At 42.3% G+C, this 23,441-nt stretch overlaps 1 protein-coding gene across 1 annotated transcript; it reads right to left on the bottom strand.

Annotated features, from left to right (window-relative positions):
* Positions 1-2,935: 2,935 nt before the first annotated feature.
* On the bottom strand, positions 2,936-7,653 carry LOC146425619 (uncharacterized). Its single transcript, XM_085041489.1, has 2 exons — positions 7,565-7,653; positions 2,936-3,815 (listed from the first exon to the last, which is right to left on the bottom strand). The coding sequence occupies exons 1-2, from the start codon at positions 7,651-7,653 to the stop codon at positions 2,936-2,938; spliced, it is 969 nt and encodes a 322-aa protein (XP_084897615.1).
* Between the last annotated feature and the right edge of the window lie 15,788 nt (positions 7,654-23,441).

Below are 23,441 nucleotides of genomic sequence, written 5' to 3'. Positions count from 1 at the left end.
AGACAGAAAAAGAAGCAGACTGGATTGGTGATCTTTTCAGACAATGGGGACTTCAAGGATGGCTAACATCCTTAGTCAAAGCTGGACTGTGGGTGATCCTAATAATTTTCCTTGTTCTAAGCTTGTTCAGTTGCCTCAATATGTGTTTAACTAAGCAAGTAGGGGAGGCCTTTCCTTTAAATAAGGAAGGGGGAGATGTGGTGGTGGGTGATACCACCTCAGGAACTGCTGGGTAGCCAAGTGGTCCCAATACAGCAGGGTTTCACTGGTGGCAAACTTCCTAGTCTGAGTAACACAATAAGTCCCTCCCCAAATTATGTAAATCCCCCTGGCTGTAACCTAACCCCTGACTCCATCCCTCCCTTCTCCCCATTGGTTGTAGTGTTCCCCCCGCCTCCTCTCCCCTGACCCCAGGTGATCCCTATATCTAGGGACACCTGGGGCTCATCTTCCCCTTTCACTCTGGAACCCTCTGGAATAAACATCTGGAACATCCAGCTGATTGAGCCTCTGGATTCTTTGTCTCTGGTAACGCATGAGCTATCCGGCTCTCTGGGTGAGTGAGAATCTGTGCCTTACACCGGCTCGGGTGTGAGAAGGGTCTTTCTGTATAGCACCAGAGCAGTGCTGGCTGGAGTGATCTCTTGATAGCCTTAGAGACACTTTCGGTAAACACAGAGGCCTGTTTCCACCCCTCCTCCCCCCACTGCGTTACCATCTTTGTAAGCAGACTTCCGTATAACTGCTGTCTTTACTGTCAGACCTTTGCTGTCATTTGTTGATCCTTAACCAGGATTTTGGGCAACTGATTATCAATAATTCAAGCAAAGAAATTTTTACTTCTTGAAGTAGCTATCTATTTATCTGCAGTTTAAAGAGAGAAAATTGAGGGCTAATGGTCACTAAGTATGCCCTGATGGTAGCTGTTTAATAAGGATAAATGAGAAGTGATGTGTCAGCTTAGAAAGCAGCAATAAAGTCCCAGGAAGTGACTTGCCCAAGCGAGCCTGGAGACACTTCAGAGACAAAGTCGGAGAAGTGGGTATTTTCTTTTATTCAGTGCACCGGGTGTGGGGGAATTCACTCCTCCAAACACACACACTGGCACTTCCAAAGACACAGTGTTATAGGTAAAATTCATGAATATTCATCACATTCTCCGGGATAGGAGTGGTTATACAAATAATTTCTCGGAAGTACTTATTATCATTAGCATGTGTGCCATGCATGCTCTGTATGTCCTGGTGGTCTTTGGAGACCCCAAAGACCCCTCCAGGATGACAGTCATCACAATGCACTTTTCACTTTTCTCTCTGGAGCATGCGTAGTCCTTCATGAGATGATTCAGCGGTTTCTGTGCTGGCTTCAAACAGATTCTTATCCCTCTTATCTTGATAAGATTAAGGGAATACTGTTTTTCTAGGTTTTAGAATTCACATATTCTGTCTCCCAATAGTTAACTTGAGTTACCTATTGATTACCCCTTTCTCAATCCCCCCTTTTTTTTGGTCATTTTGTAATTCTTTACAAATCTTTTATATAGTGAAAGTAAGTACTTTATCTTATTTTTAAATTTGTACTTTTGCCATTGAGTAAAGAGAAACGACGGGAGGGAAACTCAAGGCAGTCTCAATATGAGATATAAAGTAAGCTCCCTTTTATTTCACCAAACGAGAAACTTATATACTGTTACAGACATTTCTAATTATAGATACACACACCTGCAGTCTGCTTCTCACACATTCAGGGATCCTCCTGTTAACTCCCTTATTCTTTTCTCATAACACTCCTGACTTCCTAATCTTTCTCATGACATTCTTCCCACAGAACATTCTCAGGCAAACAAACCACTGCAGCTTGTTGGAATTTTACTGAGGCCTGGCCATGCTAAAGCCTTGCTCAGGCTTGCTCAGTTAGCATGAGTTTTGCTGGAAAACTGCATTTTCCAACAGTTCCCCCGTTTCGCTTGTGAGAACAGACGTTGTCTGTTATCAGATTAATTTGCTTTGCTATAAGTAATTGTTATTATTAGAATTGCTATAAATTTACCTAAGGAAATTTCATTAATTATTTAGATATGTTGCCATGGTCTAGGAATTATCATTACTGAAAACATTCACTTCACAGGTAAAACTTAGAGAACCTTTTCCGGACAAGGACCCCAAGTTAACCTGGAAGAAGGTTTAGCTTTTATAAACTCTTGGGACTCATGGCATGTTTCCCAATTAATTAGGACCAAAGCTTGGCCAGAGCTTAGGTGCTAAGTAAAAGGGATTTCTTAAAATATCAAACTTTGACTAAATAAGAAGAGTGTTTTATCATGTTACTGTTTTTGTAGTCAGCTATATAAAGTGAGATGAAATATTTGAAAATAGTAGATATTATTATTTGACTTTAACTAAGAAATATAAAGCTGCAAAGCTTTTTGTGCAATAATATAAACTAACAAATTTACAACTTAAAGTTAATATCACCGAAAATGAATAAAACTTAATCTTAATAACTCTTATCTTAAACCAACAAATAGGATTTAACTATAATGGGATTTAAAATCGATATCACTTTAACAACTTAACTCTAACAAAATTTAAAACTTAACAGAATTTAACATTTACATCACTTAATATTATTTCATAGAATTATAACTCTAATAGAACTTAATAGAATTTAAATTCACTATTACTTAACTTTAATAGAATCTATATTTAACTAAAGGTACTTAACAGGTAGCTTAGACTGTTCAATATAACTTTACAACTTACATTTCTTTCACACTCTATTCCCACATCTACAAGGTGTTTTCCTTCATTCTCTGTTAATCACAAGTTTCCTCCTGTACATTCTTCACACAGCTGCATTCTTGATATTTTCTCACGAAGCGTTCCCAAGGGAAGCAAGCTGCTGCGGTCTGTACATGGTCTAAGTGCTACTTAGCCTAACAGTGATCTTGCTCGCACAATCCTTCTAATAAGTCATGTCCGTGATCTTTAAGCCATTGTGTAACAGTTCCCCCTTTTCTCTTTTGGGCGAGCAAGATTCCGTCAGTTGTTTGATTAATTTGCTTAGCAACACACTTATAAGTAATTTTCACTACAATAACTATTAATATAAGAATCACTAACCAACGTAGACCTTCTTTAAGCAAGGGTATCAACCATGGTGACAGACCTCCAAACAGGGATGACAACCATTTGTCTAAGGGATTGACATCAACTGTAATTGTGGAGGTGTGCTTTTTCAACCACTCTAATTGTTTATGGATGGAATTGCTATGATCTGACAAATTAAAGCAGCACATCCCCTCAAAGTCTTTACAACCATGGCCTTGAGCTAATAATAAAAAATCAACAGCAGCTCGATTTTGAAGCACGGCATGTCGCAAACTCTTTTGGTCCAGCAGCAATTGGGAAAGGATATTAGTAGTAACATTTGCTTGTTTAACTGTCCAACATGCAAGTTTTTCAATTTGCCTGAGGGCTCTTGCAGCAGCTATTCCGGGGGTAAACAGGGAGGTGAATACTTTAGCTGTTACTGACCATAATTCAACATCATCTTTGCACCGTGAATTTAGTTGGTGAGACAGAGAGCGCTGTTGGCGTTTTGGCTCGGCGACTACGCTAAGCCACATGTGCTGGTTGGGTGCTAAAAGAGTTAGTTCTCCTAAATAACATGGCCCTCCAAAGATGTTATGAGGGACTCCTTGCCATGCTCTATCTCTACATATTAGGAATACAGATGGGGGTATCGCTTTTGGCGTTCCGTTGTTCCAAATCGTAATTGGTGATTTCTTTATTTCAGCTCCCAAAGCACCCAAACTTTGATTAGCAGTGTTGTTACTTCCGCAATAGCCGCCTTTAACATTGTATGAATAATCTGCTATATTTATCGGGCTGACATTTGTCCAGCCTTTGTTAGAATAACTTAGGGTTAGATTTTGTTGTCTATTTCCAAACCAAATGCATGTTTGCATCCAATTGCTGGAGGTATTACCAATTTTCATGGACCCCAAGAGATGCAACTCCTCTGGGTCCCAAGGCAAGGTAGTATTTAACTGATTGATTAGGTTTGCAGCACACCAAGAGGTGCTTTTCGCTATAGAACATTTAAGATAGGTGCTATAATTGCTAAACGCCTCAAAACTAAACAAAGGCACACCGACTAAACATGTTTTAAATGGTGCAGTAGCTGATTGCAAACTGAGGCAAAATTCTGGGTTATGCGTTGCACTGGCCCAAGTCACCCACAGGTTCTGTCTTTCTTCAACCTTCGTTATGAGGGTCGTGGCTGAGCCCGATATTAGAGCCTTGATCGCTAGCAGCACGAGTAACAGCTTTGGTCCACTTCGCAGGGACCCACTGTGTACCTGTGGATGTAAGCACACACATGTAACCGCGCCCTATATATTTCACTTCTGCCGGGCCTCGCCACAGGCCTGAGCACGGGTCGCGATACATGACCATCATGGGTTCCTTATGCTCTGAAGCGGGAGCTCGGCCATGCACTTGTGCAGGAGGAGAATCCTGGTCTGAAAAAATACACAAATAATTTAACACAAACAATGTTTTAGCTAGCCTTTCACTAACATCACGAACATCATTGAATTTGTCTAAGTATCGCTTTAGAGTCCGATTTGCTCGCTCAACAATGGCTTGTCCCGTTGGTGAATGGGGAATGCCTGTTACATGCTTGACCCCCCACTGTTGACAGAATTGTCGCATTTTTTCGCCGATATATGCGGGCCCATTGTCGGTCTTGATCTGCTGCGGCACTCCCATAACTGCGAAACAGCTTGTCAAATGCCGTATGACGTGGGTGGCCTTTTCTCCTGCTTGAGCCGTGGCCCACAGAAATCTGCTGTATGTGTCAATTGTAACATGCACATACTTTAATCGACCAAACTGAGGGACATGGGTAACATCCATCTGCCAAAGTTCACAAGGGCCTAACCCTCGTGGATTTACTCCAATTCCTAGGCCTGGTCCATGATGGCTACAACTTGGACAAGCTCTGACAATGCCTTTTGCTTCTTCCATAGTAATCTTAAATTGGTGGAAGAGTCCCTTGGCATTTTGATGAAAAGTGTTGTGAGCTTCTCTGGCCTTAACAAATTCGCTCAGTGGCACCACTACTGAAACTAAACGATCCGCTCTCTCATTGCCCTCCCCAAGGCCCTTTGACCATTTGTGGCTTCGTATGTGAATGACAGCATAGGCGCATTCTCGCTGATAAATTGCAGCCTGCAGCTGTCTCAATAGTTCGAAAAGTCGTTTATTTTGGCAATCTTTGAGCCGGGCATCTTCGATACGCTGTACTATGCCAGTGACATACATGGAGTCAGAAATTACATTTAACTCCGTAGAGTGCCAGTTCACAAAGGCCCAAACGACTGCTGCCAGTTCCAAGGTTTGCAGTGAATCTTCTTCTTTCGCGGCTAATATGTGATGATGCCATTTGCCGTCTTGCATCCAAGTTGCTGCTGCGCGTCGAGATTTCTGTCCTGCATCTGTAAAAACTGTCACTGCGTTTTGCAATGGGTGCTCACTCCTTTTTGGTATTGTAATCCAATCTTGGTTACTCACCCAACGCAGGGTGGTAGATCGCAGTGGCTCCACCCTAATTTCCACTGCTTGAGACAGCAGGCTGATTTGCAGCGCTTGCGAATTCTGAAGATACCACTCGAGGTTTCGTCGCTTCATCGGCAGGTAAATGGTTTCCGGCTCTTGGCTTGTTAACTGTAAAATCCTGGTGCGACCCTTCTGGATCAATTCTGCTATGTTTTCAACCTTTTGTTGAATTGTGGTTTTGGGCTGGATGCTAGTGAACAGCCATTCCAATATTTTCACCTTATTCTCCCTCTTTTTATTTTTGCACTGCGTAAGTGCACCAAGGATTTGTTTTTCGCCGCTTAAAATTGTAAGATCTACTGGAATGTCCGGGTCGCAACGATCAACCCAGCGTTGTGCAATTTGTGTGCCGATTTTCTGAATAATCTGCTGTTGCAGCGGGGTTGGATGTACTGTCCGTGCTGGGTCGGTGCCTTGTAGCAGTGGTCGCAAGGCATCAATGTCATCGTTTGAAATGCCAATAACTGGACGTAACCATTGAATATCGCCTAGGAGGCGCTGTGCGTCATGTAACGTTTTCACATGTGTGTTAAGCTGTAATTTTTGTGGTCTCACATGCCCTTGTGTTATTTGCCATCCTAAGTATTTCCAAACAGGAGAACGCTGGATCTTTTCAGGGGCAATGGTTAGTCCATGTCTGCCTAATTGTTGTTGAAGCATATTTTCTTGTTCGCTAGTAAAAGCTGAGGCCTGGGCAAATAAAATGTCATCCATATAGTGGTAAATCACTGTTCCAGGCCATGCTGTACGAATGGGTTGTAGCGCATTGGCTACAAACAGTTGGCACAGGGTGGGGCTATTTTTCATTCCCTGTGGCAAAACAGTCCATTCAAATCTCAAGAAGGGGGCTTCTCTGTTAATTGTTGGTAGGGTAAAAGCAAATCGTGCAGTGTCCACTGGATGCAGCGGAATTGTAAAAAAGCAGTCTTTCAAGTCGATGATTAACAGGTGCCATCCCTCAGGAAGCATGGCAGGGTTTGGCAATCCAGGTTGGAGGGCCCCCATTGCCTGCATTTGTGCATTAACTGCTCGCAGGTCATGTAACAGTCTATACTTGCCGGATTTTTTCTTGATGACAAAAATGGGTGTGTTCCAAGGGCTCGTGGAAGGTCGCAGGTGTCCTTGTTGCAATTGTTCTTGCACCAACAGCTGTGCTTGTATTAGACTTTCCCCTTTTAGCGGCCACTGCCCTATCCATACAGGCTTGTCTGTTGTCCATGTGAGCTGGATCGGGAAAGTCCATCTGACAGCGACCGCTGGGGAAAATGCTGATTGGTTAACACAAGTCCCAGTTGGTCTAGCACATCCCGGCCAATTAAGGCATTCACCTTTTTTGGTAAGGGCATAATAGTTACATGGACTGTCGCCACTCTGCCCTCGATGGCTACTTGAATTGGGTCAGAGCTCCGCTGTACTGAAACTGAACTCCCAACGCCTTCAATTCCACTCAAAGTATGGTGATGTGGCCATTCAGTTGGCCAACAGGCGGTAGACATTATCGTAATATCTGCACCTGTATCAAGTAATGCTGGCAATGTTTGGGAGATATCTCCCCGAGTCCAAGTAGTTTCCACAACTGGTCGTTCTGTTAATGGGACTGTTAACATTGCAAGTTCTCCTGTAGAGCCAAATCCACCGGCTCCGCGATCCACGAGTGCCTCGTGTTGTTGCATCTGTGCGACCATTTGCGGGAGCGGGACGAGTTGAGCTAGTCTTGTATTTTTAGGAATATAAATGGGGGGAAACATAGTTTGCACCATGATGTGAATTTCACCTGTAAAATCAGCATCAATTATTCCTGGTAATACGAACAGTCCTTTTATACTAGCAGATGAACGACCCACTAGAAGCGCGCCCACAGGTTCGTTGTTAATGCAAAGCGGGCCTTGAATCCTAGTGGGAACTTTTACAGGGCGCAAATCGATGATTGTTACACCTACTGCTGTTGCCAGGTCCAGGCCGAGGCTTCCCTTGGTGGCAGGTCGGAGGATGCTTGCCTATCGAAGGGGTTGACGGCGGGCGAGCTCATCGGCGGAGATGTCGTTGTGTATGAAGGATGAGGTGGTGGGATAGTCGCGGGGGTGAGGGCTGGAGCTGCTATTTGTGTCAGGGCGCGGCGGCTGGACGCGCTCTTCTTCGCGTTTCCCGATCGCCGACAAGCTAGCGTGGCGTGGGTATCGTTGCATTTCTTACACCAGACTGGATCTTTACATTGCTTCTTTGTGTGTCCTTCAAGCCCACAACGGTAGCACTTCATACCTTTCCCTAATTTTTCCCCTCCTGCAGGCAAGCTAAGGGGTCGCAGTGGCCCTAAAGCAGCAAAGGCTTGAGACTGTGCTTGGGCTAATTTCTCTCCTAGCTTATCTCCCATAGCTGTCACTAACTCTGCCACAAATGCCTGGGTGCCTACTGGTACACGACTCATACGTTCTAACATCATTTCCAGGGTAGCATTTATGGGCAGTGTGACAAGAATACTTTTCGTTTGCTGGTTACAATTTTCTGTCACACACTGGCGCAATAATGCTCCTGACATCCATGGTTCTACCCCAGCATTCAGCATTGCAGCTGAGACTTTATCAACAAAGCTAGCAAAAGACTCATCTCTTCCTTGTTTAATAGACATGTAGGATGGTGTGGGGGGGGTAGTGTGCACTCTGAAAATAGCATCTCGTGCAGTTCGCATGGATTCTATTAAAATGTCTGGACCCAATTGTAATTGTTCAATAATTGTAGCCCACCGGCCTTGGCCCATTAATTGTTCTGGAATGACCCCTTGTAAGGGGTCATTTTCCCCCCGTGGCTGACTCGCTGACTGATGGCACAGCTCTTGCCAGTGAGCCTGCCACAGCAGCTGTTGTGACTGGGTCATAATCATTTTAATAATATTTTTGATGTCTTCTGGGCACAGTATATAATTTCCCCAAATATAATTCAACATTACTCTTGTTGGTTCACCATGCAAACCCGATTCAGTAGCTGTGCTACGCAGCTGCGTGAGCAGCTTCCAATCGGTAGCAACATGGGTCGCTTGCTGCCCACCCCCTTCTATCGGTTCAAAAACTACAGGAAATGCTTGCTCAGCTTGACTTAGCAATGTTAGTGTTTCTGCAATTTGTATATTACCTTCTTGTACAGCTTTTTCTGCAACGCCTTTCCAATTAAATCTGCGCTTGCCTAATAATCGAGAATCGCTCTGAAGAGCCTGTCTGACAGGAACACAAATTTCAGCAGGCGGGGGAGGTGCGCTGGGCCACCCTTCAGAGCCTGGTGTACTAACAGGGTTTAAATCAGATGTAGTACAGTGTTTCGTTAAAGATTCCTGCGCTCCTAACACTTTGCACTTTCCCGGTGGGGGCAAGCTGGGTGGATCTGCGCCCACAGCAAGCATGCCCGGAACAGGGCGCTCAATTTCTCCCACTCCTTTTCCCAATTCAAAGTACTCCCCCCCGGCATCTGATCCCAACTTATCAGTAGCTACGGCAGCTATTTTCTTTTCTGCTTGAAACCGTTGTAAGCAATTAATGACTTCTTTCCACAGTCTCGCTAATTTATTGCATGTTTTATCACCCTCTAGCAATCCATCAAACAAGATATGTTCAACCTTTCGCCATTCGACCTCATCAAACAATAAATCAGGGTCAGCAAACAACCCTTTATCTTTCCCTGCAGCAACTAAAGCGGCTAAGTATTTTAAAGCATCTTTGCTTACTCCGCGCTTTTCCAAAAAGCGTAACAATAAAATTTGGGCTACCTCTGATTCCATTTTGGTCCAGCTGGTTTTCAGGGTCCTGGTCAACACCGTCTAAGCACTCTATTGAGGCTCACAGTTGCCAGAGTTGTGCAGTTCACCGAAGTATAGCCCCACGGTAGGCAGGTCCTATTTGGCCTGTGTCGCTGGAATCTCCCCCAATTCGGGCGAAGATTTGACACACCGTCGCTGCACTGCTCCGGCGCCTCTCCGTTCCCGCCGCTCTCAGAAGCAGGGTCGTAAAACTCCGCTGTCAGGGTCCGTAGTCGTCGGGGTCACCATTTGACATAACGACGAGAGGGAACTCACGGCAGTCTCAATATGAGATATAAAGTAAGCTCCCTTTTATTTCACCAAACGAGAAACTTATATACTGTTACAGACATTTCTAATTATAGATACACACACCTGCAGTCTGCTTCTCACACATTCAGGGATCCTCCTGTTAACTCCCTTATTCTTTTCTCATAACACTCCTGACTTCCTAATCTTTCTCATGACATTCTTCCCACAGAACATTCTCAGGCAAACAAACCACTGCAGCTTGTTGGAATTTTACTGAGGCCTGACCATGCTAAAGCCTTGCTCAGGCTTGCTCAGTTAGCATGAGTTTTGCTGGAAAACTGCGTTTTCCAACAATTGAGCATAAGCATTGTGATTTTAAGTACATAATATCATACAACAATAACTACTAATACAGACAGTAAATAACAATGCAATAATACAAATGTTATTATAAGTTAATACAAGTTAAGTTTAAGCTAGGATCAACATAATTGCAACAGCTTGTATTTATAACTGTACATACTCCTCTTCTGGCATACAGCAAATCTAATGCAAGTCTATTTTGTATAGCTAATTGTGAGATGCTCTTAATCTCGATTTGCTGTGCTCTTATGGCATCTGCATTCATTATGGTCTCTAGAGTGGCAGAAAGATTCAATATTGATTTCTCTAGTTCACTTACTCCAAGCCAGGTTATAAACCACCTGGCAAAGCTGTGAAATCCAGTGGGCCTATCTATTCGTATAAAAGTTCGGAGTAAGCCTTGTAGTTGAAGAACAACATTAATGTGGGGAAATACTGGTCTTATCACACAGCGACCTTGCCATCCCAAGGGTAAAACTTTATAGGCACTGTGTTCACATATCCAATATCAAGCCAGCCCTGGGGGCACTGGCCAATCCTTGGGCTGTGGTCCTCACCTAGTTTGATTCTTATTCTACATATTAGAATTCACATATTCTGTCTCTCAATAATTAGCTTGAGTTACCTATTAATTACCCCTTTCTCAGAAGCAAGCAGGCTGCCTCTTTCATCTTCTGCCACAAGATCCATTTTTATACTCTCTCCATGACCTAAATCTTCATATCCTGCAGCCTCTCCCTCCCTTCAATGAATATACCTTTGTGTTTCTGAACTCATTGCTTCCCCTTCAAGTGTGCTGATTTTTTTTTCCTGTCTTCTAGAAAAGTAAGCAGTGCCCTCCTTTGTCATTATTTTCATTACAACTCTGACACATCATCATTTTCTTCCTTCAGAGATCACTTTTCATCCCTTCTCTAATTGTGTTCTTGCATGCTCTTCATGTGCTCTCTTTCTTGCCTTTACTTTGTAGAGACTTTCACAGTTTGCCCTTTTTAACTAATCTTCTGCTTGGTATACTTGTTCTTTGATAATATAAACAGAATATTGAGAAAGGCAAGTAGAAGGCACTAAAAGCCATTTGAGTTCACAAATAGTATTGTGGCATATTAAATAAGGGAGATGTGGCAGGGAATTTTTTTCCCTTTGAAGCAATGACAAAACTTCTATTAATTCAATTGGAGCATTATTTACCAATAACATTTGTGGGGCAGTTTAAGAACTGTCAGATATGAGCATGTGTGGGAGTAGAATGGAGACAGGCAAGAAATTTTTAACATTTTTTGAAAGATGTTCAAGGTCAATCAAGCAATTATACCTGTGATTTTTCCCCTCTTCTGGAGCAGGTCACCTGGAAAAGGACAGAGACTATAGAGTCCCTGATCTGTGCTTACTGGGGAAGATCCATAAGGGGATAAATCCCATGAGGCAAACAGAAGTCATATAGGCTAGATCTGTTTCAAGCACTGCAGAAGAAACATTGGGCTTCCTACATGCTTCACTTATGCAGGGCTGTTGTACTCCACGATACCCAAAACCTGGTAATTTTTTTCAGAATTTTTTGGCAATGTGATAGAGTAATGAGAAGTAGATATTGTGAAAAATGAGGTTTCACTCTCCTGTTAAAATTTAAAAGTTTAATAAAGGACAATAGGGGACAAAGGCAATAAAGCAAAGTAACAGCACTGGGTTCTGGGCCCTTAGCCAAAAGTACACCAGTCACTGATGGAGACACTCTTTATATACCTTCCCTAATTACATCAGCCTAATACATATTCATAAGCAATCATACATATTCAAACTTTCTCCTAAACTAGTTTGCATGTTCCAGGAACTGTTTAGCATGGTCCCTCCTCTGATCTGCCCTTTTAGAGCATGTGCAGTCCTCTTGGCTGTGGTCTTAGTCTGTTGTGTTATCACCCCCATTTTGAGCCCTGTTCTGTGGTCTCTGCAGATGACAGTCGCTGATAGTTGAAATGTCAGTGGCAGGGGTCTTCATCACACTGTTCTTTGGATGTTATCCAACCAAGCAGGTGGTTCAGTTGTTGTAAGTTAACCACAAGTATTCTAAAATAACCATATCAGCTATTTCACCACTAAGTTTAGTTAGTAACAGAAATAAAGGCATTAGTTATTATTACACTACTATATCTTTATAACAAGGCTACTTTTGTAAAAATTAAAATTATACACATAGCATCCATTTTAATATTTGTGAAAAGCCAATATTATAATATATACTTATCACAATAATAATACTTAAATATCTTCCTGATATATAAAACTATGTCTCATCTTTATCCCAAGGACTCTCCCCTTCTTTTGCTTTCTTCTTTCCACCACAACTCTTATAAAACCATGATGACCTGGCTATTGGTGTTGCTGAACCAGTTTTCCAAACATTTTAATTTTTAACAAAGGTCTGTTTTCTCAGTATAACACTTCTTACAGGCAACAAACAAAAGTAGCTTTTATTACATCATATTACTAGCAGCACTCCAAAGCTATTTTGGGATGAATAGTTTCTATAAGGAAAATGAAAACAGATCTTTTGTTTCTGCAAACTGCTTTAAGACATTTGAAACTGATAATGCTGATCTGCATAAGCTGAGAATGTGAACCAATGGGTCTTGCTCTGTGTTATAGAGAAAATTAGTTGTCATAACGACATTACTTATGATTACAGTAACATTCTGTCAAAGTCCTCTTATGACTCCTGTGGTGCTCTCACACCAGTTATTCCTGCAGCTCACAGTAAAAAATTCATTGATCATTTGAGATGCCACACTTCACTGTGATTTCTATTTGCTGTTAGTTCTGAAACCCCTGTGTTAGTGCACTAGAGATGTAGTTCATTAATTGCTCATAAATGGCCAAACATATATGTTTTAAGTTGACATCTGTGCTTGCCTTTGCTTTCTAGAACTTGCCAGATGGTGTGTACTGAAGGGCTTCGAGTAGGGTCTTGTCATTGATTCACCCAAAATCACTGTGACAGCAATGGTAATCCAGTCTACGTATGTCCTACCCATGCACACCCTGTCTCAATGCAATATGGTTTGTCCTAAGAACACCAGGTGGAAATTGCAGGAGGAACTGTCTAGATGCTCACATAATGAATGCATTCCAGAGATGGGGGAGTTGAGAGGATCGTGATTGACTTTGGTACACCTCAGCCTACAAAAGGTTATAAAATGCTGCTGGAAAATGGGCCAACTGGGAAAACTGGTCTCCCGAGGTTGCAGGCAGCTTCCAGTTGGACCTCCCCTCTGGCAGGGATGCTTGCAGGGTACATCCAGCCTGAAGATGGGGAACACTCACTTTTAGATGGGTGAGTAAAAGCACTGAGATCTGGACACATACCGAGATAAAATCCTAAAGTATCTCTATAGGTGCTTTGTTGCCTTGTACTTGTGCATTCTGCAAGGCCAAAGACAGTAACTTGTCCATTTGTATCTGAAATTACTTCTGTTATAACCCTTTAGGCCTGCATATATTAGATACTGCATTGGCAATATTTAGATACTGTATTAGCAATAAATCTAATCATAATAATCCACATGATCAATGTCATACTTCTTGTGCCTGACCAAGTCTTCTCTCTACTACTCTGCCATAGTCACTGGAACATTTTTCTACTTAGTCAGTAATGATGCCTTAATAATTTCTAGTTTTTACTCTTCATGTATCTGTAACTTGGTAGAGTTCTGTGCTGCTTATAAAATGCTAAAAACCTCTGTTCCCAGCACCTTTAGCCAAAAAAATCCCTCTGAATAGAAAATCCAAGGACACATTCTTTGCCCTAGGGCCCAAAAATATGTAAACAACAGTGAAATAGGGGGAGCAGGCTTGGGGTGGTTAACATCATTGCCCAAGGGTGTGATTGGAGAATTAGGGGCCAAGATGCTAATAGGACAGAACTTATAAAAGGTGAAGGGTTCGTGACCCAGTGTCCATTTTGGGTGTGGTCCCTTGAGGGGGACTTTGCTTGCCCGAATGTACCTTTAAGGCCTTGAATAAATTTGTCTGCTTTTTATACTCCTAATTTTGTCTAGTCCTCTGTTTCAGGTAGCCTGCTTAAGGCATCAGTAACAGTAGCATTGTTCTAAAATTATGTGCATGCTTTGTGTTACAGAATGGCAAATAATGCTGTCATGAGCTCACAGAACTTGCATACAGGCTGCAGCCATCTCCACCAACTAAACTTTTCTTGACACAAAATAAATTCAGTATATGAGATAGCTCTGGAGTCTAGTGGGAAATGGTACCATGAGGGAGAAGGGGGATAAGGTTGAGCCTTGTGTCTGCCACCTGATGATGACTTAAGGTCGCTGCGGTCAGCCTCCTTATCCCAAGGGACATGAACAACCTTCACTATCAAAAGTGAATTAAGATCATACTTTGCCCCAAGGGATAGAACACTTATCTCCTTATCCATTCCTTGAGGGTGGAATGTGAAATTCCCTCCTAAGTTGAAGCTCCAATAATATGGAGGATGGCCAAAAAAGGTTTGAACAGAACTTCACAACTTTTATAAGCAAAGGATGCTCAGAAGAAAAAGGAGGATTGTTGGAAAACGCAGTTTTCCAGCAAAACTTATGCTAACTAAACAGGCCTGAACAAAGCCTCAGCATAGTCAGGCCTCAGTAAAAATCCTAACAAGCTGTTATGAGAAACTAACACCTGGGAACCACAGCTGTGTTTCTGAGCTGTGGGAAGAATGTCATGAGAAAGAATAGGGAGTCAGAAGTGTTATGAGAAAGAATAAGGGAGTCAACAGGAGGATCCCTGAATGTGTGAGAACAAACTGCAGATACGTGTGTAACTATAATTAGTAACATCTGTAACAGTATATAAGTTTCTCGTTTGGTGAAATAAAATGGAGCTTACTCTATATCTCATATTGAGACTGCCGTGAGTTCCCTCTCGTCGTTATGTCAAATGGTGACCCCGACGACCACGGACACTAGCAGCAGAGTTTTACGACCCTGCCCGGAGAGCGGCGAGAACGGAGAGGCACCGGAGCTGTGCAGCGACGGTGTGTCAAGATCTTCGCCCCGCGAGGGGGAGATCCGGCGGCACAGGCCGAATAGGACCTGCCTACCGTGGGGGCTACACTTCTGTGAGCTGCACTGACTGTGGCGACCGCGGAATAACCAGAGACGCCCCAATGGAGGGCTCGGACGGCGGCGACTACGTAACTTTAAACCCAGCTGGTACGGAATGGAGACAGAGGTAGCCCAATTTTTATTGTTATGCTTTTTAGAAAAGCACGGACTTAGCAAAGGCAGCCTGTCGCATTTGGCTGGCCTGATGGTGGTGGGACAAGCTTATGGATTTTTTACAAATCCTATTACGGTATTCGATGTAGGAGAGTGGTTGAATTATGGACCTACTTTACTTTTGGACTGTGATAAAGTTGCAAGAAAGCTTGGTAAGCCATGGAGTAAGGTCGTAGCCTGCTTGCAGGAGCATGCCATGGAGCAAAACCTTGCGTGGCTGACGGCACAAGAGATAACAGCCGCATGGACCAGAGAAAAATCTGTGAGTTACCGTGCTGCTTTTAACATGCGTAAAACTTCGGCAGCCGCAGCGCAGCCAGGGAAGCCCCCCCCGCCAGGGAGGGGAGGGGAGAAGTGTAGCTCTCCCTCGCTGCCAGCGCCGGCGGGGGAAGGGCGCGCCGTGCCGCTGCTGGGAGCCGAGAATACAAAGTTACTCGATTGCATGAAAAAACTATTCCTGTCTCAATGTATCATAGAGCTTGGCGACTGTACAACGAAAAACATCTTAGCTGCTTTGTTTGAGAGAGTCACTGTTGAATTTTTACCAAAACAACTGAATACGATGTTGGAGAGTGCTCAAATGTCGTGGGTGGGGAGCCGGAGTAGCCAGAAATCATTCCAGTGTTATCGATGTGGCAGTGAAAAACACATACAAAAGGACTGTAACGAAAAAGTTTGGTGTTCCCGCTGCAATAGAGATACTCACAGCACAGAAGCTTGTAGAAACGGAAAAAACAAACAGAAAGCGACCAGTAGCCGCATGGCAGCGGTGGCCCCTACCCTTCACTGTGCGCCGCCTGCGTGGCACACAGATAGACCTGTGGCGGAAGTTGCTCCAACCGTGGTTTCCGGTCAAATGACAACTAGAGCGGAGGTCCCGGAGGGTGCCCCGGTAGGCGGAGCCGCGAGCCATCCACGCCTCCTTCACTGCCCCAACGGTGATGTCTATGGTGAAACTCTAAACTCTACTCCTCCCCAAGGATGAAGAAATGATTGACAGCTTCAGCAACTGAAACTCCCTGAAAATGTTCAAGCAGATGGAGCAGATCGGCTCTTCCTTCAGCCTGGCTGCACTGACACCGAGACCAAAACCTATTTCCAGCGTTTTACTAATAAAGAAGCATTGTAACAAGATATTATCCTGATAAGAAATAATAACACCTTGAATACTAAAGCCTTGAACGAAAGTTGAATTTTGCTAAAGCATTACTTAAGATGGTGTTTGTGTGTATGTGTGAATATTGTAGGCCTACTGAGAGTGTGTTGAGTGCTTTAATGTGTAGATGAAACCTGTGACTGTTGATAGTGTGGTTTTGATTTCTTGAGAGTTTTAATGTGTGAATGAAAACCTGTGAGTGAAGTTATACTGAACAGTCTAAACTACCTGTTAAGTACTTTTGATTAAGCATAGATTCTGTTAAAGTTAAGTAATAGTGATTTTAAATTCTATTAAGTTGTAAATTCTGTTAAAGTTAAAATTCTGTTAAGTAATATTAAGTGATGTTAATTTTAAATTCTGTTAAGTTTTAAATTTTGTTAGAGTTAAGTTGTTAAAGTGATATCAATTTTAAATTTCATTATAGTTAAGTCCTATTTGTTAGCTTAAAATCAGATTTATTAAGTTTTATTCATTTTCAGTAATATTGATTTTAAGTTTTAAATTTGTTAGTTTATATTATTATTCACAAAAGCCTTTGCCGTTTTATCTTCCTTAGTTAAGGTCAAATGATAATGTCAGCTGTTTTCAAATATTCATCTTATATAGCTATCTGCAAAAATAGTAACATGTTAAGACACTCTCCTTATTGATATTAATCAAAGCTTGATGTTCCAAGAAAACCCTCCCACTTAGCATCTAGGCCCTGGCCAGGCCTTGGTCCTAACTGGCTGGGAAACATGCCATGAGTCCCAAGTTTTCTGCACCAAAATGTGATCAAGTAATTTTCATTTGCCAAATTGAGTTCATAAAAGCTAAACCTTCTTCCAAGTGAACTTGGAGTCCTTGTCCGGAAAGGGTTCTCCAAGCGTTACCTGTGAAGTGAATGTTTTCAGCAACGACAGTTCCTAGACCATGGCAACATATCTAAATAACTAGTGAAATTTCCTTAAGTAAACTTATAACAATTCTAATAATAAGAATTACTTATAGCAAAGCAAATTAATCTGATAACAGACAACGTCTGTTCTCACAAGCGAAACGGGGGAACTGTTGGAAAACACAGTTTTCCAGCAAAACTTATGCTAACTAAACAGGCCTGAACAAAGCCTCAGCATAGTCAGGCCTCAGTAAAAATCCTAACAAGCTGTTATGAGAAACTAACACCTGGGAACCACAGCTGTGTTTCTGAGCTGTGGGAAGAATGTCATGAGAAAGAATAGGGAGTCAGAAGTGTTATGAGAAAGAATAAGGGAGTCAACAGGAGGATCCCTGAATGTGTGAGAACAAACTGCAGATACGTGTGTAACTATAATTAGTAACATCTGTAACAGTATATAAGTTTCTCGTTTGGTGAAATAAAATGGAGCTTACTCTATATCTCATATTGAGACTGCCGTGAGTTCCCTCTCGCCGTTATGTCAGAGGATAATCAGAAAAGAACATTATTTCTCTAACACACTCAGTGTTTTCATTATTTGCAATTATTTATTAATAATGAAAGTATTCTAACTAAATTTGGAAAACATGGAACTCATGCAAAATGAGACAAAATAACAGTATCTCACAGAAATCACAGAATGGGTAAGGTTGGAAGGGACCACTGGAGGTCATCTAGTCCAATCTTCCTGCTCAAGCAGGGTCCCCTAGAGCATGTTACTCAGGAGTGTGTCCAGACAGCTTTTTAATAGCTCCAGGGAAAGAGACTCAAATCCTATTAAACAAAGAGTAGCTTAAAAAAATTGCAACCTACCTGAGCTTGTGAATTTACTGAACTTTGTTTCTAAGACTTTCAAAGGTGGACTTTCTAAAACTCAGAAGTGATTTAATCCACAGGAGAAGACTGTGCTGGAGTAGTTATTAGGGATGAAATGATCACAGAGAGATCCTATCAAGAGGCTGACTTTACTCTGTGAAAACAGATAAGGATGATGATCAAAGACTCCTCGTTGCCCAGAAGGAGACTGGTGAGGAGTATGGGGCTCTGACACTGTTCATGGTGTCAGCAGTCCAGTGAAACAAAGAGACCAGAGGCAAGAAAGCATGAAAACCTCACAGGTGGAGTTCCTCATGCCCTGTCCCCTCCAATGACAGAAACCCAACAACCCCAACTTCACTCCCTAAAAGCATCTCTCCCAGCCTTGCTCCATCATGCCTGCAACGTGACACCACCAAATACAGCAGAGTGCAGTGGCAATGGGAGATGATAAACCTCAGAAAAGAGCTGGCAGGAGGGGACAACAGTCCTGAGATACTGCAGCAGCAAGCATGAAACTTGACAGTTCACAAACACTTCCAAGGGAGTCTTACTGCAGGTCTGTTACAAAAATGTGGTTAGAGTTGGAGACCAGTAGCTTATACATCACAGATTCTGATAAAAATAAAGTGAGCAAAGATGTCAGCACTTTTGTAAACTGTTGTCAAAAGCTGTGGCTCTGCATATATTAGAGAGAGAGGAGAATGAAAAAAGCCCCCTTGCATTTGAGATCATCATAGAATAGTTTGGGTTGGAATGGACCTTAAAGCTCATCTAGTTCTAACCCCTCTGCCATGGGCAGGGACACCTTCCCCTAAACAGGTTCCTCAGAGCCCCATCCAATCTGGCCTTGAACAATCCCAGGGATGGGGCATCCACAACTTCTCTGGGCAACCTGTGCCAGTGCCTCACCACCATCACAGGAAATATTTTTTCCTAATATCTAATCTAAACCTGCCCTCTCTCAGTTTGAAACCATTCCCCCTTTTCCTGTCGCTATATGCTCTTGTAAAAAAAACAAGATCTTTGAAGCAGCTCTACTACACTAACATAAAGCAACAGCTGTCAAAACAGCAGTCAGAGGGGTTATCTTTATGGTTACATGGGTTGGTCCACCAAGCCAACCTGTACTGCAAAGCTTCAGAAGGGAAGAACTGTAGAGTTGGGGAGCAAGGCAAAGATCTCATTAGGTGGTGTTCAGAAAATCCTTGATCACCCAGAAAACAAGCCTTTTTATACTCTCCATTTGGCGGGCTAGAAGTGGATTGGCTGTGCACCTGTCAATCACAGGCCTTCCCATCCAATCACCATACAGTGTCCATGCGTCTCTCTGACCAATCCCTGCCTCTCGCACGAGGCATCTGGGGGGACCTAACAGCTATCTCTCACATCTCTCCCTTCTTTGTTTATTAAATGAAAACACAAACTGTATCCCAAAACTGAGGTTATTTAGAAAAATCTGAACAAATAATAAAGCAACAACCTTTTAAAAACATCAACATGAACAATATCAATTTGCACACACCGTGATGAAACTTATTTTATGTGGTGACCTTTGGAGAACCTCTGCCCCATGTTCATTATCTGTCATGTAGGCCCCCTGAAAAAACATGAGAGGACACTGAGTTATCTATCCTGCCTGAGCATCACTACCTTCTCCAGGAAACAAGATTTAATTTCCATTACTGAGCTATCGGGGAAGGTGGGAGATCCTCTCTGAGGAGAAGGAAAAAGATTAAATATGATGTTGCTGCAGAGGAACTTGGGGATGTTGAGGCTGACTGTACAATGGCAGCTGACCACTCTCAGAAGCAACTTGGAAACAAAACTTAAAACCATACTACAACCAATGTCTGGTCCCATAGTCACAGCATGAGACATCACAGAATGGAAAATACCCCTTGTCCTACAGCCCTTCATGTCTGATGCTCAGTGAGGAGAGGGTTGGCTCCTGTCACCTCCTTGTTCATAACCTAGCCCCTGGGACTCCCTTCTCTACAGGGATCTGGAGAGATACATCCCCATTTGCTTCAGGAGTAGAAATTCCACCTGGGTGGCAAGTTGTACTGTACTGGTGCCTGGGACACAATTTGGACCAGAGATGTTTCTGTTCATTTGGTGATATGCACAGCCCAAAGTGTGAATCTCTCTTTTGTCCATGAGGGCCATGGTACAGTCCATTTTTAACTTTTAAGGATATTCTGGGAAAAATAAAATTAAAAAAAAAAAAAAGAAGAGAAAAAAACAGAACCAAAGCATGTTTTTCTCCATTACCATAAAGAGGGCTTATGAATGCATGGCATTAGTATTCCAAAAGCTGTTAAAATCCTTAGTGATGGGAAACAGATGGAAAATAAGACAAAAGAATTCACAACTCAGAGTGACTTGAATGCCTTTAATTTCACACAATTAATAACATATGAATAGGATTGATTTTATTTGTTCGTTTTAGTTAAGTGCTCTATACTGTGCTAACCTGATTTGATAGAGAAAAGATTGAGCTTTGTTTTAGAAAAAAAAAAATTAAAAATCAATATCTAAGATAATGAAGGAGTATAACATTAAAGCATACCAGATGCATCAAGTTTATATCCATTTCTAAATATATAAAAATGCTTCATGAATAAAAACTGTTACAGAAAGAACATTTCAAACAATGTACAACTTTTTTCTTGCCTCTCTATTCAATAAAATACAAATACTTTTTTCCTCCAAAGTATGTTTACATAAAATCAAAGTACAACATGCAAATTACATGTGAAAAAAGGCTTTTAAAAACCACTTATGAATACAACTAAAAATTAGCCAGCACGATCTATAGAACAATCTTGTGTCCTAATAGTTTAATTTTTCTATTTTTTTTAAATACAGTATATACATATTGAACACTTAATGTGCATTTATTATTTAAGAAATAGCTTAAAAATAAAGGAAAAGAAAGTAAAACAAACCAACATGGGATTGAACTGCTTCCCCATGTTGTCCAAATGGCAGTTCTTTTCATGTTTTTCCTTTATTTTCCTTTTTTTTTTTTTTTGTTTTCTATGTAGTGTTTTATACAACCTAGGCAGGAATCTTAAGGAGATCTCAAATATGTGTCCTTTGTTGAAATGTGCTTCTAATTATCTCAGAATTGTTGCACCCCAGTTTTTGGATGATATGGAAGGAAGAGGCATTGCAAGGACATGAAGTTTATTTTCTCAGTTCAGAAAATCATCATGTTTTGGTTTTGTTTGTCTTTTTCCTTTTTCCTGTGTTGTTTTTTTTTTTTTTTTTGTTGATCTTTTAACTCTTCAGGATGCTCCTTAAATGTACATAAGTGCCGTCCTGAATAAGGGCTTGTGAAAATAAAAGTTAGGGAAATCCTTGTGTACGTAACAGCAATTTCTGTATATTCAGCATATTATTATAGCGCTCAGAAGCCCTAATGACAAACAAGCACTTCATTGCACCAGATACTATCTAAAAAATATAGCAACACAAACACAGTATTCTACACAAATGATCCAAAGCATTGCTGTCAAGTGGAAAGTCATGTGCTATGCTCTAGGATACCCAAGTAGCTGATGACTATTATAATTTTTTTTTAATTTCCTTTTACTAATGTTTGGTTGGGTTTTATTTGACAGTTATCCAAAAACATGCAAGGTACTTCACAGAAAATTTAATATTGAAGGGCTCAAGAAACTGGCAGTGTGAAGATCCTGGAGACACAAGTGGTTATGGTTTTTTTCCTCTCTCCCTGCATGCTTGTCTCCATTCCTGGTTTTACATTGAGTTGAGGAATACAAGACCAATGTGATTTCTTTTTGCATTTTTATTGAAGCATGCTAAGATGTGTGCTAATCTGTGACACAGTGGAGGTGTTTGAAAGGTCTTTTTGGTCTTAACAAGCAAATGGGCTTTCACTTCAGTTTTGTACAGTTCTTGGAAATGTGTGGAGATAATTTAGAGTATTCTTCAGTAAATATTCATAGAGGCAGGGGGGGAAAATCAAAAAGCTTATTACTGGAATATTGTTGGTTAATAAACTGCAGGAGTGGGATTTTAGCCTTAAGCCCTGTTGGAGGTTAGGATTTTCCTTTTTTTTTCTTTCTCTCAGGGAATTTTGTCCCATCTGTTGCCTAAGAGACGATAATGACAATACTTAAGAGAGACAGAAGATATACCTGGGAACAGGAGGGGGAAGGGTGCAGCTGGCTACCCTCCTAGCTGGTGCGGGCTTTCTCTTGGGTAGGGCAGATATACAGCGAGATTTTGGCTGGGGATCATGGGGCTGGGCTCAGCTCCTGGCTCTTGGGATCAGAGGGGAATGGTTGAGTTGCTGCTACCACGGGGAGAATTTGCTGCCACCACGGAGTCCAGACCTGTACTGTTTCTTCCTTACCGTGGGTGAACCTCTGCTTGTAAGAGCGGCCCTTGAACTGGGACCTTATTAACATCTGATTTCACTGGAAAAGACCCTCACCATCTACTCAAGTGCCTCAGGGGAAAAACCTGGGACCCTGACCCCCTCCCCGTTTCTGGAGGGCACTTCTCCTGGCTGCATGTGGCAGCTGCTCGCAGAAGCCCAGGTGCTGCTGCCAAGCCCCACTGGTTTTCTGATGCTGCCTCCGGCTTTTTTGCTATACTTTAACCCAACACCCTGTGTGTGCCCAACCTCCATGGCTCTTGCTACTGCTGCAGAGTTTCTGCTACATATTGTTTGTGTCTTGGTTTGAAAGACAGGTGTCTACCAAGGAAGGTGGGAATCTCCCTTGGAATGGAGAATATGACTCCCTCCAATTTATTAAAACTTTGAAATTATGGGGCTTTCACACAAAGATATGGGAAAAGGAATTACAGTTCTTTACTAGTATTTATAACAAGGCAAAGAGACAACAGCAGTAGCAACAAACCAAACCAGAAACCCAGTAACAGCCTTCTCTTGTCTGCCAAAGCACCTTCCCATTTGGTGTGGTTACGGTCACAGCCAGCAGGGGTGCTGTTGGCTCCTGGCCGGGCAGGCCAGGTGCGATGATTCCCTCACGGCTGCAGGGGCACTGTGGCATGGGTTCAGTCATGTCTTTCCCTCACGTGGTGATGCCGGGCAGGCTGGATAGTGGAATGGGCTGCAGCAGGAACCTCAGGCTGGTGGCTGGAGTGGCAGGGGCTGGCTCACCTGGGGTAGTGAGCAAGAGGTGGCAGAAACTCAGCAGCTGTGGCAGGAGCCATGGTGTGTCCTGGC

Source organism: Lichenostomus cassidix, chromosome W, assembly GCF_008360975.1.
Source record: "Lichenostomus cassidix isolate B80296 chromosome W, HeHo_3.0, whole genome shotgun sequence".
Taxonomy (NCBI): domain Eukaryota; kingdom Metazoa; phylum Chordata; class Aves; order Passeriformes; family Meliphagidae; genus Lichenostomus; species Lichenostomus cassidix.
Note: the sequence above shows the minus strand (reverse complement) of the source record. Positions and strands in the feature narration are given on the sequence as shown.